The following is a 15,969-nucleotide window of genomic DNA, read 5'->3' on the forward strand; positions in this document are numbered from 1 at the left end:
GGCTGACTCTCTCAAGATTCATACTGGTTTAGAAGACTTTCCACACTACTGTTATGTGAAGGAAGATTTCAGTTCTACACCCTGTTTGTTCAGGTTTGATGCAAGGGGTGGGCACAGGATAGAGGAAGTAATGCTCTGTCTTGGACAGGTCTTTGTTCTGGTGTTAATTCCTTTCTTGTAAAAAAATATGGAGATAAGTCAGCTAAATTAAATTAATTTATAGTAGAACATGATTGCTCAAATAGTACAAGATAAAGCAAATGTTGCTGCAGATACTGAGCATATTAAATTTATCCTAAATAAAGGCAACCCTCCTAACTGCCTTTTTGAAAACACTTAAGGCTCATTAAACATATATTTTTCTTTCTGCTTTCTAAGGCTTCCTTTTTTTTTTTTTGCATACTTCAATGATTCTTAACATATGCACACTGATAGAAAGAAATGTTACTCATCCTTATTGGTCTGATTAATTCAATATTCATGACTGCTGGGAATAGGCTCAGTAAGTGGAAGAAGGCAATTGAAACTTCCTTTACAGCATGCAGAAGAGGCATAATAATGGCTAAGAAGACCAAATTGCATGGGTTTGAAAAATCTGCACTGAGCAGTCATTAGGCATTGTTCTTCAGTTGTGTGATTTCATTTCATTAAGTATTTGCATACTAATAGAAAGCTAAAGTTACAAGTCTACTGCTGTGAGTGATGGTTAGCCACTCCTTCCAGTCCTTTTGTTTACTTCTATAGTCATCCACATTGCTTTGGAAAAGCACAGGGAGAAGCTTTAATGATTTCAGCTGCAATAAACCAAAGCAAACTAGAGATCAATAATGAACTTAATTTGCTATAGAGACAGTCTGTTTGCTATTTCATCCAGCAAGGTAAGTTAATAACTATTGGGGGGGGGGGGGGGGGGGGGGAAATAAAAATTTAAAAAATAAAGGAAATTAGATATTCTAATTTAATTGGTTAGAAATTGAAATTTTAAAAAATGTTTTCTTTACCCTTGTCAATGCAATGTGGGCTTATTTCACATACTATTACATGTGAGCTTATTAAGTGAATATTTGAAAACTGTGAGGCCAGTATACCTGTTTGTTTTGTTTCTTTATTAGGGGTCCTAGGCTATCTATTAAAAAATCCAGTTCCTTTAAATCAAAAAATGCATTAAAGGAAGTGACAAGGCAGTACAACCCAGCTAATGACAAAGTGTGAACACCTGCAGAGCAGCATAAATTTAGTTAAAGATTGGGACAGGTAATCTATACACTAAATGATGCTAAATCCAGGTAAGATGTTGGCCAGTAGCAGTACTTCATCTTTATGGTCTGTTCTGTTTAGAAAAGAATGTTATATCAGCCATTTAATCAAAAGAAAGAAATTGTTGTCAGGCTTAGTGTTCATACATGTAGCAATTTATTGCTGGGGTTTGCTGAAGTTTTAAGTTTCAGTAAGCTGCATGGGTCAGAGGCCTTTGCTGAATATTTTCTATCTCTATTCAAGTAGTAATGTTGTTGTGTTTCACTATGCCTTTTGTATAAGTGAAGTACATTCTTGATTTTTAGGCTTGTAAAGATTTGTACATGAGCTTAAAAATTTAGAGAATGAAATGTTTCCAGGATCATTATTACTTTGATAGTGTGAATAATAATAGTTCGATTTTAATAAAAACAATGTTCATTGTTAGATCTGAATTTAACTCTTCCCCCTTTTTCATGAGAGTTAAAACAATCATGCAAGTGATGTTCTCTCTTGATATTCTGATACTGGAAAAATAGTATTGCCAAGGTAATTGGATAATATGATTTTCTTAAAAGCATGAAACAGCTTTATCTCAAGTATGTCAATCTTAATCTCATTAATCCTCTAAGGCAGAAGATACAGTGCATTTGCACTTGTGTGACCTTGCAAGGCATAATATTGGTCATTCAAATAAAGTAAGAGCCCGTGGGAACATTTGTGCAGACCCCCTGACTTGAAAAAAATAAGAGAGCTGGAGGTTCACATAGACATTTCTCCCAGCCTTTTTTCCAGACCAGCAGAAGAAATCACTCTACAGGATGTATAGTACCATATGTGTAGAAGCAGAATGTATGTAATAATCTGATTGATTTTATTCCTGCAGTTTGCATTTTGAAGAGGGCTTTATGTTTTTACTTTTTTCTCATAATATGAAACACTCTGTTGCGACAGTGAACTGCACTGTCTGCATGAGCTGTTACAGCCACGTCTGTTACAGCCAATACTTTTTAGGGACCAAAAAAGCACTCTGAAAATCAGGTCACTTCTTTTAGTAGGTACTGCTTGAGGTATTTGACTACAGGCACAGCAGTATTAAAATGTTGACATTATTTTATCTGCCTGAAATGAAAGGAAATGCTGAGCTTTAAGGGTTGTTTGTCCTACTCAAGTAAGACACAGACAGACCCCCTTTCATAAAAAGTATTGCAATTGTTAATAGCTGAGACAGAACTTCTAAAATGTTTCTTTACCCTACAAATGCTCTTCGTCAGTTATATGATGCCTAAACCAAATTTCAAAATCAGGCTTTCTTGCTCTTGTGAATGTAATATAAGAAATAAGAAAAAAGAATATAAAGGGGAGCTGGACCCAAATTTTCATCTACAAAATCAATTATATACTGAAATTTTACTGTAAACAAGCAAACAATAAAAATTAGTAAAAACAATATTTAGAAAAAAACCAAACCAGACTTAAATACCTGCAAAAAAACCCCACGGTCAAACTTTAACTAAAATAGCTTTTTAATAAAATTTCCAATACATTCTTGTATTGCAGGTTTGTCTGGCAGGTAAGATAGTTTTTACAAACACTCTGGATTCCTCAGTGAGTTCTGTGAAATTAGCAGCATATCTGGGTTGGTATTTTAGTCTGTTCTCCGAATCTGGATGGTTTTTTAACCACGGCCATCCTTTTCTCTTTGGCACGTACAGGTTTTCCCCTTAAACCCATAGTATGGAAATGGAAATTGGGTCACTTTTGTGCTATTTCCTTTGGTTTTGCACATGCAGGTGACTTCCAATACCCAAACCAGCCAGTGGGTTTGAGGCTGCTTTGTCCTGATCTCTGTGTGAACAGCTCAGCTTTCTTTCTCTGCAGCTAGTGTTTTTTAAAAAGTGGAAAAGCTACTGAAAACATAGGTGCTGTTTTTCAGTGATTACTCCCCTCACTGATAGGAGCGGATCTCAAACTGGGAACTTCCAATCACATAATACCAATTGAGGGCCTAGAGCAATGCACTCAGACCTCATCATGGTACACAGTGTTTGCATGTGTAAATAGAAAGTTTTGGGGTAAATCCATTGCAACCAGCATTCAAAACCTGGCCTATTGCATCTGAATAATTTTGAGAAGCTTTGGGATGAAAGGTCTCGTACTTATACATGGGGTTATTGATAACAGAACTCAGTAATTCCAAAGTAAGGGTTTCTACAGTAACTATATCTCCTCACTTGTATTGCACCTATAAATATGGCATTAAATTTAACAGTGGATCTATTATTTAGTAAAACTACAAGTGTTCAGCTTACCTGAATTATGGGTGCTGTATGAACATTGTAACTTTATCTCCCCTGACTTTTTCCCCATTAAAGGCACCAACCTTCACAGGATACTAACATAGTTTGTTTAGTGCATTAAAGAATTCACAGATTTATCTTAATGAGAAAAAGCAAAGATCTTCAATTAAAGCATAATGAATAAAATATTGAACAGATCAAAGTTTATATCCTCTGAGAATCCACAGATTGTCTACATACTCTGACTTTGATATCCAGTAGCTGCCTAAAAACTGATTGGAAGTACACCAATATAGGTTTTAAACTGCTGATTGAAGTCTGAGCATGGCATCAAAATGTCAGCAGAGCTTGATTTTACTAAACTTGTCCTAAGTTCTTTTTTGCATGAGTGATTTTAAAAGTCAAGGTTTTACACTGGCAAGCAGAAGCTGTAGGTTCCAAAATGTGGGGGAGAGGTGGTATGAATCTAGATTGTATACTCACTGTTTGATGATGTTCTAGGCCTGGAACTAATGCAAGAGTAAGACCTGAAGAAAATGTTATACTCTGTCATAAGTGGCTAAGGGAGGAATGTAAATACTCTGTACTCTTCTATATCAAAAATCAAAATTGCTACTGTTACCTTCATTTTGAACACATCATCTGTCCAGACCTGTTGTCTAGGCATAAACTTAGAAGCCACAGAATGAAAATATTTATTCTTCTTTTTATTTTTGATGTGGGAAAATATTAGAGCTGTTCATTCAATCCTGTTCTTCCAGTAGATTTCATTAGTACTTGGTACTCTTAGTCTTAGTTAAAGCTTTACCCTTTCCTAGAAAAATATTTCAAGTGTTTTTATGAGTATTTATTCAGTAATATCCTATAGATATGCACAATTCTGCATATCAGCATTCAGTAAGAAAACTGGACTTGGAACTATATTTCTGCCTAAAGTAACTTAGATTCTTGTAGCCCAGGAAAATAAATTTTAAAATAAGCCAAACAAAAAAACACACACACACAACAAAAAATTCCCAAACCCACAACAACAAACTTTGCATGCTGATGGAAGATAAGAATTGTAGAGCCATTAACTGAAGGATATTTAAAGACAACATGGAAATTTACTTTTAAAAGGCACAAGGAAAGAATTAGTTAAATAAATCATGGAGCATTTGAGAACAAGTAAATCCTGAAAAGGAAGAGTGGGTCTTAAGAAAGAATATTGGTAACGGTGCAATCTGGAGTCGATCTGCAGGATTAAATCTTCAGTCCTTTGAGGAAAATACTAGTCCAAGTGAGTTACAAGGCTGGACTTGACCAAGAGAGAATGGGGAGAGCAGAACACAAGAGGAAAGAAGGACTGTTTGAGCCTGGCAGCTTAAGGAAGGCCCTAAATCATTATGTCAGGAGCAGGAAAAGAAAAATCAATGAAGGAAGGAGTTTGGCATGGTCCTGGGTTTTGAAATCATCAGGAAACAAATCAAAGACATAGGCTGTGAATAGTTTAATTAATAAAATTATATAATTAATTAATTATAGCTAGTAATAAGCCTATATGTGCTTAGGACCATTAAATATCTTTGTTCCTTTGTATAGCACAGTAGATTTAGGGTTGCAGTTTATAGCATTATAGATTGATAAACAGCCATAAAAAGGCCATAAAAATTTATTTGCGTTAACAATAACATTTGAAAGGCCCTTCAGCCTCTGGACTTATATATTTGTAGTGAGAATCAGCAGCAAAGCCAATAGCAGTCATTCCAATGTTTTCGTTTTGGTTGTCTAAACAAACTGGCACGTACATGCTCTAGCTGAAATCTGTGATGGGATTCCTAAGATTTTCTGGTGAAGGTAAACGTTGATGAAAAACAAACTTCTCATACAAAAGATTATTCTGGTAGGTGAGAGTGTAAGTTGCAAGACAAATTTAGAGACCTAGATTCAAGCCTCCTTATTTAATGTGGCTTGTAAGGTTTTCTGAGCATTATAGCTATGGCTGTTTTATGGAGTTGATTCACTGAGAAGGATCAGAGAAGCAGCAAACTAAAAATTCACAACTGCTTGTATTTAAGTCTAACACAATATTTGTTTAACTAAAAAACCCTTTTGCAGATTCACCTTTAGATAAAAATGGTGTTTCTGCAAAATAGCTTCAAAGACGCTGCTCTACTGCATGTTGTTTCTGCAGTTACAGGAAAGAGGAGGATGCTGGTTTATGTGGTCAGAAGCCCCAGGAGCAAAGGAAAGGAGACAATGGGAGGGCAAGAACACTCTGCTCTTGGACTGTCCTTTGTTATGTCTCAAAATCTCATGAATGCACATTCCCACTGCTCCAGATTTCCAGTACAAAGAAGGGACAGCACTGACTCCAGATCAAGAGAAATAATGCACATCATTAAGAAGAAAAAGAAAGGAATAAAGGGTTGTAGGACTCAGACAGAATTCAAAAGGAGGCTCACTGCAAGCTGCAGGTGTGCAGTTGCACTAATTAAGCTATAGAAGCAATACTAGTAAAATTTCACACTTGCAAACCTACTTTTGTGATAATTAGTGCATAGCTCCACTAATTTAAAATGTATCTTGAGCCAAAATCATCCTGGTGAGTGTTCCTGTGTACATTCTGTCAGAAAAGATTGTCATATAGGGATTTGTATTTCAGCTTTTGTGCCTCCCCAAAGACATTCAATATGTTGAGCTGAACTAAAAATACTCTGATCTGGTTTATAAAGGCTTTGAATGAAAATAGCTGAAAACACCCAAGATTTTTCCAGTCCAGTATTAAACCTAACCAAGCCTTCTATGTCAGCATGTTTGCTAGAAGCTTCCCAGATAAGGAATGGAAAATAGCAGAGAACTCTGGAGGTGCTTGTGCCTCTGCAGGGTGAGAAGTGGGCCTCCACTGCAACAACAACACATGGTCAAATGAGATTATGACAAGGCCTTTGGCCATCAGAGTTTTTGTTATGGCTCTGTTGTGGCTTACCAATAACATCAGGGAGGAGTGTGCTAACAAGAGAATTGTGTTCATCATTTCAGGTTCCTCAGGATGAATGGACTGGCTACACTCCACGAGGAAAAGATGACGAGATTCCCTGCCGCCGGATGCGCAGTGGCAGTTACATCAAAGCCATGGGCGACGATGACAGCGGAGACTCAGACACAAGCCCCAAGCCATCCCCAAAGATTGCTGCACGGAGAGAGAGTTATCTCAAGGCCACCCAGCCATCCCTTACCGAGCTCACCACCCTCAAGTAAGTCCAGGTTCTGCTGTATCACCTACAGCTCTCCATTAAGACATACATTTTCTATGTTTGCTTCTTCTCTTTACATTTTCTGTGTTTCCTATGTTTGTTTCTTCTCTTATTTCTAACTACCAGTTCAGGAACGTATTTGAACAAGTGTGCCCCATCATGCTTATTTTTGCATGGGTTTTTTTCTTAACAAGAGTAAATCTGGGAGTGTATTTCAATGTTATTCTGAAAAGGAACCAGGACTATGAATTTACAAAGTATTTTAACCTGTTAGTGTTAAGTAAGCCTCCAAGTATGTACAGTAGGTGCGCCCTTTGAATGCTTTGCTAAAGTACAGCTTGGGCCTGCAAAAGCTTTGTGTAACTGTGTATTTATATATACTCAACATTTGAAATTAGACCTAAGATAGTCTTTTCAACTCCAGAAAGAACCTGACATTTAATTAAAAAGAACAAAGACTGTCTGAAAGTAGACAAACCCATGTTTTCCACTCAGAATTGCACTGTATTTTGTAGAGAACCAAAATCAGATATTTTTAATTGTTTATGAAAACTTTAGTCAAAAGGAATCATGAGTTTCTGGAGTTTTTTAAATGTCACTATTTGTTTTTCCTTTATTTGAGCCTTTTAAAAAAGCCACCCAAATTGTCAGGAAAATTGCATACATGGACAATTTTGTATTACCATTTTATTTTAATTGATTCTAAAAATTCAAAGGTCCCTTAAAGCAAGAAAATAAATTGTATCCATAAAAGAAAATAGTGTGGATTTAAAATCAACTGTTGTTTCTGTCTTTTTTTAAATTCTTAGCTATAACAGTGAATCATAGTTCACTGGACCAAAAATAACCCAATCTTAGTATAACTTGCCTAAGGCTGTAGCTTTAAAATGGGGGGGAAAAAATAAAAAGGATCTCTATCTCTTCTAGTATCCATGATCAATGACAAAAGACTCCTTTTGCATTTCCCTGATTAATTTCTTCTCCTTCCTTGTCCTCCTCTACTCCATTTTTTTCCAGAGACCTTATCTGAGAAACAGATTTTAGAGAAAACTGTTTGATCCTTGTTAAGAATGTCATGCTCTTGACATCAGTGATGAATAGGCCAGCAGAAAAAAGCAAGCTTACTGCAGCTTCCCATAGCAGCCTGCCTGAATTTTTCTCAAGGGAAGCCTGGGATTGCTTCTTCTCTGTCTTTCTATTAGTGACCAAAGGAGAAAGCAATCTCATTTTCTGCAGGGATTTTCATAATCTAGCTGGCTTTTGCTCAAGGGATCCAGTGATTCCTTTCATCATCCAGAAGACTTTACCACATCCTTTCCTGAGCCAAAACTCCTCCTGTGAAATCAGTTATTGCAACCTCTGCAAGGTGAACATGAATATTATTTACCACCACAAACTCCAGCCAGCCAGGCTTCATGCATGGACACACTTTCAGGCACAGAGCTTATTCTTTTTGAGTTTTTAGAAGCATGCTTTCCAGAGTTCCATAGTATATGTGAAGTTCAATGCATCACAATGAGTGTATTTGCTCTTGGTCATTTCTGTTTTCTGTAGAGACAAGATTTGCAAAAAAAGATAGATTTATGAAAAATCAAAACTCCTGCATGTCACTGTTCACCCATAGAGGATGTCAGACCAGAGGTGCCAGGCAGCAGAAGTTTTAAGCTTTCAAGTCATTGCAATTCAGCAAAGTGCTTGTATAAATACTTAATTTCCCATGTTTTTTAATTGCTTCCTATTTGGGAAAGCTTTTAGGAATGGGCCAAATTTTAAGCTGCAGTCTGTAAATTTCACATAAGTTTAGGAGCTGTGCAGGAATACGATGTAAATCATGGGGTAGAAGAAGGAAGAGAAAATGGTAAATGGCAGTAAAACAAAAAAGAGGAGAAAGTATGAAACAACTTTTCTTTTTCAATGGCTTTTCAGCATAAATTGGGATGAAATAGAATTATTTCTTTTAATCTATGCTGATATTTTAAGGAAATATATCTTCCTGAGAAACCTTTCACTTTCAGAGACAATTTGTATAATGCATAATTAAGCAGTGCTTTCATTACTTTCTGCTGAACATGATAATTTCTGGGGGTTTTATGAGAAACAGCTGAGTGCTTGCTCTGGGAATTGAAGTCTTCTGTTAAGCTAGGTCTTTGTTTGCAGACTTCTTCATACTTTCTTAATAGTGTGACTTGACCTTCACAATGACATTAGTTTTTCATCCCATGGCTACCCTGATTACCCCGAGAGCTGTGTCAGAGTTTTGCAGTGTTAGACAGGGACTAAACTAGGGCCCCTAACTCACTGAATATAGGTCATCAAGCAATTGTGTGATGTGTGATAACAAGTTATTTCCTTGCCTTGCTGTTGACTTGAGTTCAATTTGCACCTGAATAAGAGCTTTGTGGAAATGAGCCAAAGCCTGCTCTAGGCAGCAGGCAGCCTTTTACTGTCACTAGTGGACCTTCTAGTTGACCTCGAAGGGTATTATTAACACCCTAAAGCTGAGTGGTATTTCACTCCTTTAATTATGGGTTTTTTTCTGTCCATGAAGAACAAAGCACGCTGTGAAATCAGTGTTTCTACAGCAGTAATTGTCAGGGATCTTCCTCATGCATTTCTTTCTGCTACTCCCTTTCTCAGTTTGCGGTATTCAGTCTCTAGTTGGCTGCACTTTCATCTCTGGCAGAGCAAACAACTTAAAAACATGTTCCCTTTTGCTTTCCCTGTTCTTTCTGAAGTGATTTTTTCATCTTTTGGGACTTTTCCTCTCTGACTCCTTTAAGTCTAATATTGGTCTCACAACCCACGCTGTTCCTCCCACCTACCTACCTACTATTGCTCATGCGCCTACTCTTCTAAGAAAGTATTTTCATTATTACCAGTGTTGCTTTTTATATAAGGAATAACCTTTGAACAGCACAACTGTGTCATATCTCCTTTACATAATACAAATTTATTTTCCTGGTTTTGCCGAGGATTTTTCCCTGCCATACTGTACAATCTCCCTCCTACCATTTTCCTCCATTGCCATGGTTTCCATGTGGTTACAGCACATGTGTCAAATGCTGTGGTACCATTCTGGATAAAGCACAGCTTGCTGTGATTTTGAAATACACACCTCCGCTGCTGCATTCTCATTATCCTATCAGGAAGTAAGCAGATTTTTTTTCCCCTGTCTTTGCTGGCAGTATGCTCTTGGTGTTTAAGATTTCACAGTCTAGATAAACTGATTCAGCTGGAAAAAAAAGGTGGTATTTTCTTGCCATTCCTAGTAAGTGGCAAAAGTTTATCTTTCACTTGTAGGCAGATTGAAAATGGACTGGTTAGCAAACTTCCAAAGAAGGTTCAGGTGGCAGATAACTGACAATTCTGTTACAGCTGAGTGTGATTCAGGACACAATCCTTCACTGCTTATATGTGCCTTGCTTATGTTTAACATGGTTTTTTGATGGGATAAAAAGTATGCAATTACATTGCTGTCTGCATGCCAACCTGTCACCTCCAGCTTCCAGTAACTCTTAAATCCATTGGCCAGCTATAACCAAGTTTGCTAGAGAGACTGAAATCTGAAAGATATGAAGTTCCAGAAAGCTTTCTCAAGATCTGTAGCTGGATAAGGCAAAGAAGGATCTCCAGCCATCACTTTTGTTCTTTTAAAGGGCTATGAGCAAAGTAGCTGGTGGGTCAGCACAAGGAATAACTTGGCAGCATTTTCCCAGCCTAAAAAGATAAGGATTATTAAAGGGACTGCAAAATTCTGTTCAGGACAAGAGAGCTGAGGGATGGATCCTGTCACCATAGATTTTCTACTTCATTTTCCCCCTTTCCTCTTCTCCACTGCAGGCATACTCACTGCTTAGAACACAGATTCAAATTATGCTTCTTAACTCATTACTGCAGCTATTGTGGGGACTCCATCTATTTGAATCTTTTATTTAAGGGTTTTGTTTGTTTGTTTGTTTGTTTGTTTGTTTGGAGGGGGTTTCTGTAACGTTACCAAACTTAACAGTAATTTATTTGTAGACATGGATTTTGGATTAAATACAGTTGCAGAATTTTTCTTTTGAACTCATATTTGATCACATAAATTTTTTTCTGAGACAAGTTGTACTCTGTGATCACTAGTGAATTGAAAATTTTAATGATCTTGATACTTTGTAGATGCATTTGTAGAACTTATGTAAAAAGGATAGAAGGAAGAACAGAAATGAGTTGTTTTTTTCTTAGCAAATCTATATTTTCAAGGCATTTTTATAGGCATGTGGTCTTTTTCAAGTCAGCTGTGATTAGGAGAAACCTATAAGCACCAAAATCCCTTTTCAATACACACCAAGTTTCACCACTGATGATGAAGACAGTGTGAGCATATAATCGTTATACTTTTCTCCTTTTTATCCCATGGTAAAGAATTTTTCTATATAAATCCCATCATAGCTGCATCTGTTCCTATGATTTACTGCATAGATGACTTAAAATACAATTCCTACCTTTAAAGTTTATCGGAGACATTCCAAAAAAATATCTCGAAATATTATTTGAGGGTGTGTTATTTGTCTACACCTACGTTTATATTTTTATGTGTTAATTCAAATAGTGTAAATACTTTCTACTTGTATGTTTATGGGAATCTGGAGACAAAATTGTTTTGAAAACCAAATCACAATAAATTATCAAGCTCAATTAAGTGGTGTAATCTGTTAGCAAACTTAGTAGCAGTGACAAGAGCAAGGAGAGAGCTCTGATTTATACAGCCTGAACTCAAATTTTCACATCACCTCCCTGAGAATTGATCAAGTGAGCTCCTGGAGGACAAACCACCAAGCTGGAGTCAACCTGCATTACTAACCAAATCTCGACAGAGTTGCAGCACCAACTCTGCTAGGATGAAGGAAAATCAAACCACTCCATTGTTACTTAGTATAAGGCATATTTCAAGATAGGAAATCCCCTGTGATTTCCTAAAAGTGATCCTTGGGAAGTGTCTGCACTGAGGGAAATTACAAGGGATGCATGGATAATTTTAGCCTGAAACAGTGCCCAGGCTGTTCTGTCATTTGAGCGGATGTCCTTACACTACACTTCACCATACGGCACATCATAAATCCCTAGGTATGAAAACCATCCCAGCCCTGGGAAAGAGTCCCTATTTACTTTGAGGTGTTTTTATATTACTATAATATACTCCAGAATATCCAGGGGGGGAAAAAGTGTTGTATAAACAAAAGCACACTTCATTTTTCTTTTTTTTTTTTTTTTCTTTTTCTTTTTCTTTTTCTTTTTCTTTTTCTTTTTATTTTTTTCTTTAATGAGGTGGTGCCCTCATTCTGCTAAAGTGATCTGATCCAGATCACAGGCAGGGGGAAGGGAGAGGTGGTGCAATACCACATTTTCATTATGGTGAATATTTTTAGACACATGCAGGGAAGCTTGTTAATTTTCTTTCTTGCTGAGTGACTTTCAATTAGGGAACAATGACTTTGCTAATTAGTACAAAAGGAATAAGTCTGATTAATCTTTTACTAGTGTTTTACAGTGTGTTTTCAGTACAGTTGGTGTAATTGTTTCATGTTGCAGTCTCTTTCATTTTTATCAAACCTGTAGCTAGCAAAGGAATTGTTTCCATGTTCCTTGAGGCGTGTTTTTGTTTATTTTTCTTGAACAGGGATTTTCCTTTAATTTTGCATTAAAGAGACAGAAGCATCTCCATGTGCTTTGGACACACAGCCTAAGGAACATAAGTATTCTGGAACTATTACTATAAGTATTCTTGAACTATTACTTGCCTAGTAGTACCTTTCCCAGCTCACATTCACTGATGCATGATATATTAACTTTTTATTCATACTATTGCAATCCCTTCTCTCTCAAACTAGGCAGAAGCTGTTGGACATATTTCTCACTTTTCAAGCTTGTGTGTCAAGTATGATTAAGTTCAGTGAATAATTTATAAGTCAGAAAAAAATTTTGAAGGCAAAACAATGAAAAATATATTTATTTGGAGGTAGTAGGTGGACATACTTCAGGAGCCAATGGTTTCCTTATGGCAGCTGACATCTGTTTTGTGTATATGATATTTAAGGAGGAGAAGATATTGATTTATTAGAGGAATTTAGAGCTTGGAGCTTTTAATGAACAGTTGTTAGTGATGGATTTATAAAACACATTCAGTCAGTTAAGGCTTAGTATCACTGATTTGCATGAGAGATATCTTGTGCTCCATGGCAGCTTGCCTTCAGGGTTTTGTGTCCCCCATACACAGAGGTATGGATGGATGCCTTTACATCCCTACATTTCACTGCCCAGGACATGGGTAGGATGAACACTCCTCCTCTCTACTTCTGTGATGATCCCTACCAGTTTATCTTGCAATGAAACAGATTCCCTACATTTCACAGTCTCACTGGGAGCAGTCATTGCTTATCACATTGTAAAGCCTAACTTTTATTAGTCCACACCTAGCTACATACAATCTGTTAGGTCAGTATTACCATATTTGTGTAAATAATGTTTCTTGTTTCTCTGAGATGAGAAGTGAAAAATTTTGTTGTAATCTGTGGTGTATTCTATTGCTATTGTCCCACTTGTACTTTTACCTTTACTTGCTGAAATTTGAGGCAATCATACTGTTACAATAAACTTGCAAAAGAGTATCCATAGAATCATAGAATGGTTTGGGTTAGATGGGACTTTAAAGATCACCTATTTCCAACCCCCCCACACAATATATAGGGACACTTTTCACTAGACCAGGCTGCTCAAAGCCCTGTTCAACCAGTCCTTAAACACTTCCAGGAATGTGGCTTCCACAACCTCTTCCCATGTCTCACCACTGGCATAGTTAAGAAAATCTTCCTAATATCCAGTCTCATCTCTAAACTTGCTTTCCTTTTTTCAATTTGATGCCATTCCCCTTTGTCCTATCACTACATGCTCTGGTAAAAAGTCCCTCTCCATCTCTCTTGTAGGCCCCCTTTAGGTACTGAAAGGCTGCAATAAGGTCACCCCAGAGCACTCTCTTCTCCAGGCATAAACATTGGCAAAAAAAGGAAAAGCCTATAATTTTCTAGCCAAAATGTGATTTTTTTGGCAATATTATAGAAAAAAATTTGGAAGTCGGTAATCTGTAAAAGAAAAGCAGCAACCTCATTTAGATGATTGTCTTACTTGCAGACATGAAAATCCTTGTCCTGTGTGTAGTCATCTGTTTCAGTTTTACACAAGATTTAGCTTTATATGGCACACAGCCACAGGTGAAAGCTAGGACTTCCAACCTCCTAGCTTCACAATTAAATCCTAGAAACATTTTTGCATTTCACAGCAAATGATGTTGATGAAAGCAAAGTAACACTGTTGTCTCTTAAGAAGCAAAGCATATCATTGCATTTCATGTATCAAATGGGCACTTCTAGGTGTGGTGTTAAGAAAAGCAATTATAATTACTGAACCAAAATGTGGTTTTCATCCATCTCTTTCAGTATATAGTCTTTACAGAGCCAACATGCATGTTTGTCTGCAAATGTGTTTGGTCTTCTTTATTTTTAGCCCTACTTCTTCCCACATACTTAAAATTCTGCCTCAGAAAGGGAGTTAATAATGTCCAGTGGAGGCAGGGAAAAAAAAAGACTGTGTATGCCAAGGCTTACACAGGCTATATGTTATGAACATTTTCCTAGCAATAATGATAGTTAAGCGTGGGAGTTGATTGCCAAAAGAAATCACTTCACTGGGCATTTTCAAGAAAAGGGTAAAAAATGTCTGTCAGAACAAATTTAGGTATTGCTGATCCTGCTTTAGGGTGGAAGGAGGGACCAAACGACCTCTTGAAGACCCCTCCAGACCTATGTTTTTTGATTCTTTGTATTTCTCAGGCTGTTGAATATAGCCACTGTCACTGTTCTTACTTCTTTTCCTTAACTTATTTTTTAAATGTAAAAATAAAACTCTCATCAGGACCAAATTATTCCTGAAGGCCTGCTGCTGAAAAGTAAATATAGCTATCCCACCCACAGCAGAGCTGTGCAATTCTTTCATGTTCTTTAAATGTTATTTCATTGCTAGCGTTTTGAAATCATGTTCCCACCGCTGCCAGCCATAGCACGCTTGACCCTTGGTATGTGATCTCGTACTATCTGCTTTAGTTTGCTGAGGGGAGCTCAGCTGATGTATTGAACCTGCCATGCAGAAAATGCACAGGCATAAAAAGAGATGTGCTTTTGCAAAAAAAAAAAAAAATCAGTCTGGAGTCCTTAATGTTCTACATAGCAAGACAAGCAAACAGGCAACAATAATTAAGTTAATTATTCATAATAATTTTCTATTCTGATCAGCTAGAAGTGCAACCATTTTTCACTGTGAAATGGTGGAGCTCTTTCAGATTAAAAATAGAAAAAGTTAAAATACTGTTGCTTTAGTTTTAATGTGAAAGTACAAGACAGTGTTTTTGCTGACATGCTTTGGGATCTTCTGCTAATCTGCATCATATTAGGGTGAGAGAAAGAGAGATTAAGATGAAAACTTGTTCTGCCCTTACAAATAAAAGATACTATTGCCATCTAAGTCATGTTGATACCTAGTTATTTGTTTCTTTGATTTTCTTGTGCTTGCATTACTATTAAGATAGAGCAACTTTTAGCTTAATTTAGTAATTCTCTGCTGGCTTGGGTGCAGGGAAGAGTGGGAGCATGGGGCAGCAAAGAAAGTGTATGGTCCCTGTAACAGGTGCAGCATCAAATACCACTCTTCTCCCTGTGACATATGTGAATGAAAGTTCCTCTGAAGAGACCTGACTTTTTAAAATCTCCTCTCCTCCTAAATAAGGTATAAATCTTTTCAGAAGTATGGAAATGAGGGAAAATCCTTACAGGCTTTTTTACATTGTGCTGGCTTTCTTACTCATTGTACACCACAAGGGCAGAGAACCACCATACAATCCCTGTTTAATTTGCTGGTGTGGGAAAAAAAATTGTTGAAAGCACCTTTGAAGGAGCTACTGAGTCCTTTTGAGAGATTTCTGTGGTTTCCATCTGCAGCTGAACTACACAGCAATTTCCCATTCCCCTCCAGAAGGGCTGTGCTACCAAGCAGCCTGCACCCCAGCTGCCCAGCAGCTTTGCCTCCAGCAAGCCCAGAGCCTGCAGAAAGCACTAACTGGTTTTGTCATCCCCAAATGCCAGCAGCCACATCCACAGCACCCAAATCCC

At 37.2% G+C, this 15,969-nt stretch overlaps 1 protein-coding gene across 7 annotated transcripts in view; it reads left to right on the forward strand.

Moving 5' to 3' along the window:
* Nucleotides 1-15,969, forward strand: part of DLGAP1 (DLG associated protein 1) — a 401,400-nt gene that overhangs the window by 271,418 nt on the left and 114,013 nt on the right. For 5 of the 7 annotated variants that reach the window (XM_071417710.1, XM_071417688.1, XM_071417726.1 and 2 more), the window contains one exon: nucleotides 6,558-6,772. In XM_071417710.1, the coding sequence (XP_071273811.1) occupies nucleotides 6,558-6,772 (215 nt within the window). Of the gene's footprint in view, nucleotides 1-732; nucleotides 879-6,557; nucleotides 6,773-15,969 lie in introns of those variants that run through there. The other 2 variants (XM_071417736.1, XM_071417746.1) reach the window with 2 other exon arrangements.

Source organism: Agelaius tricolor, unplaced genomic scaffold (genome assembly GCF_023055355.1).
Source record: "Agelaius tricolor isolate 1412-34295 unplaced genomic scaffold, bAgeTri1.0.p SCAF_2, whole genome shotgun sequence".
In the NCBI taxonomy this organism is placed as follows: domain Eukaryota; kingdom Metazoa; phylum Chordata; class Aves; order Passeriformes; family Icteridae; genus Agelaius; species Agelaius tricolor.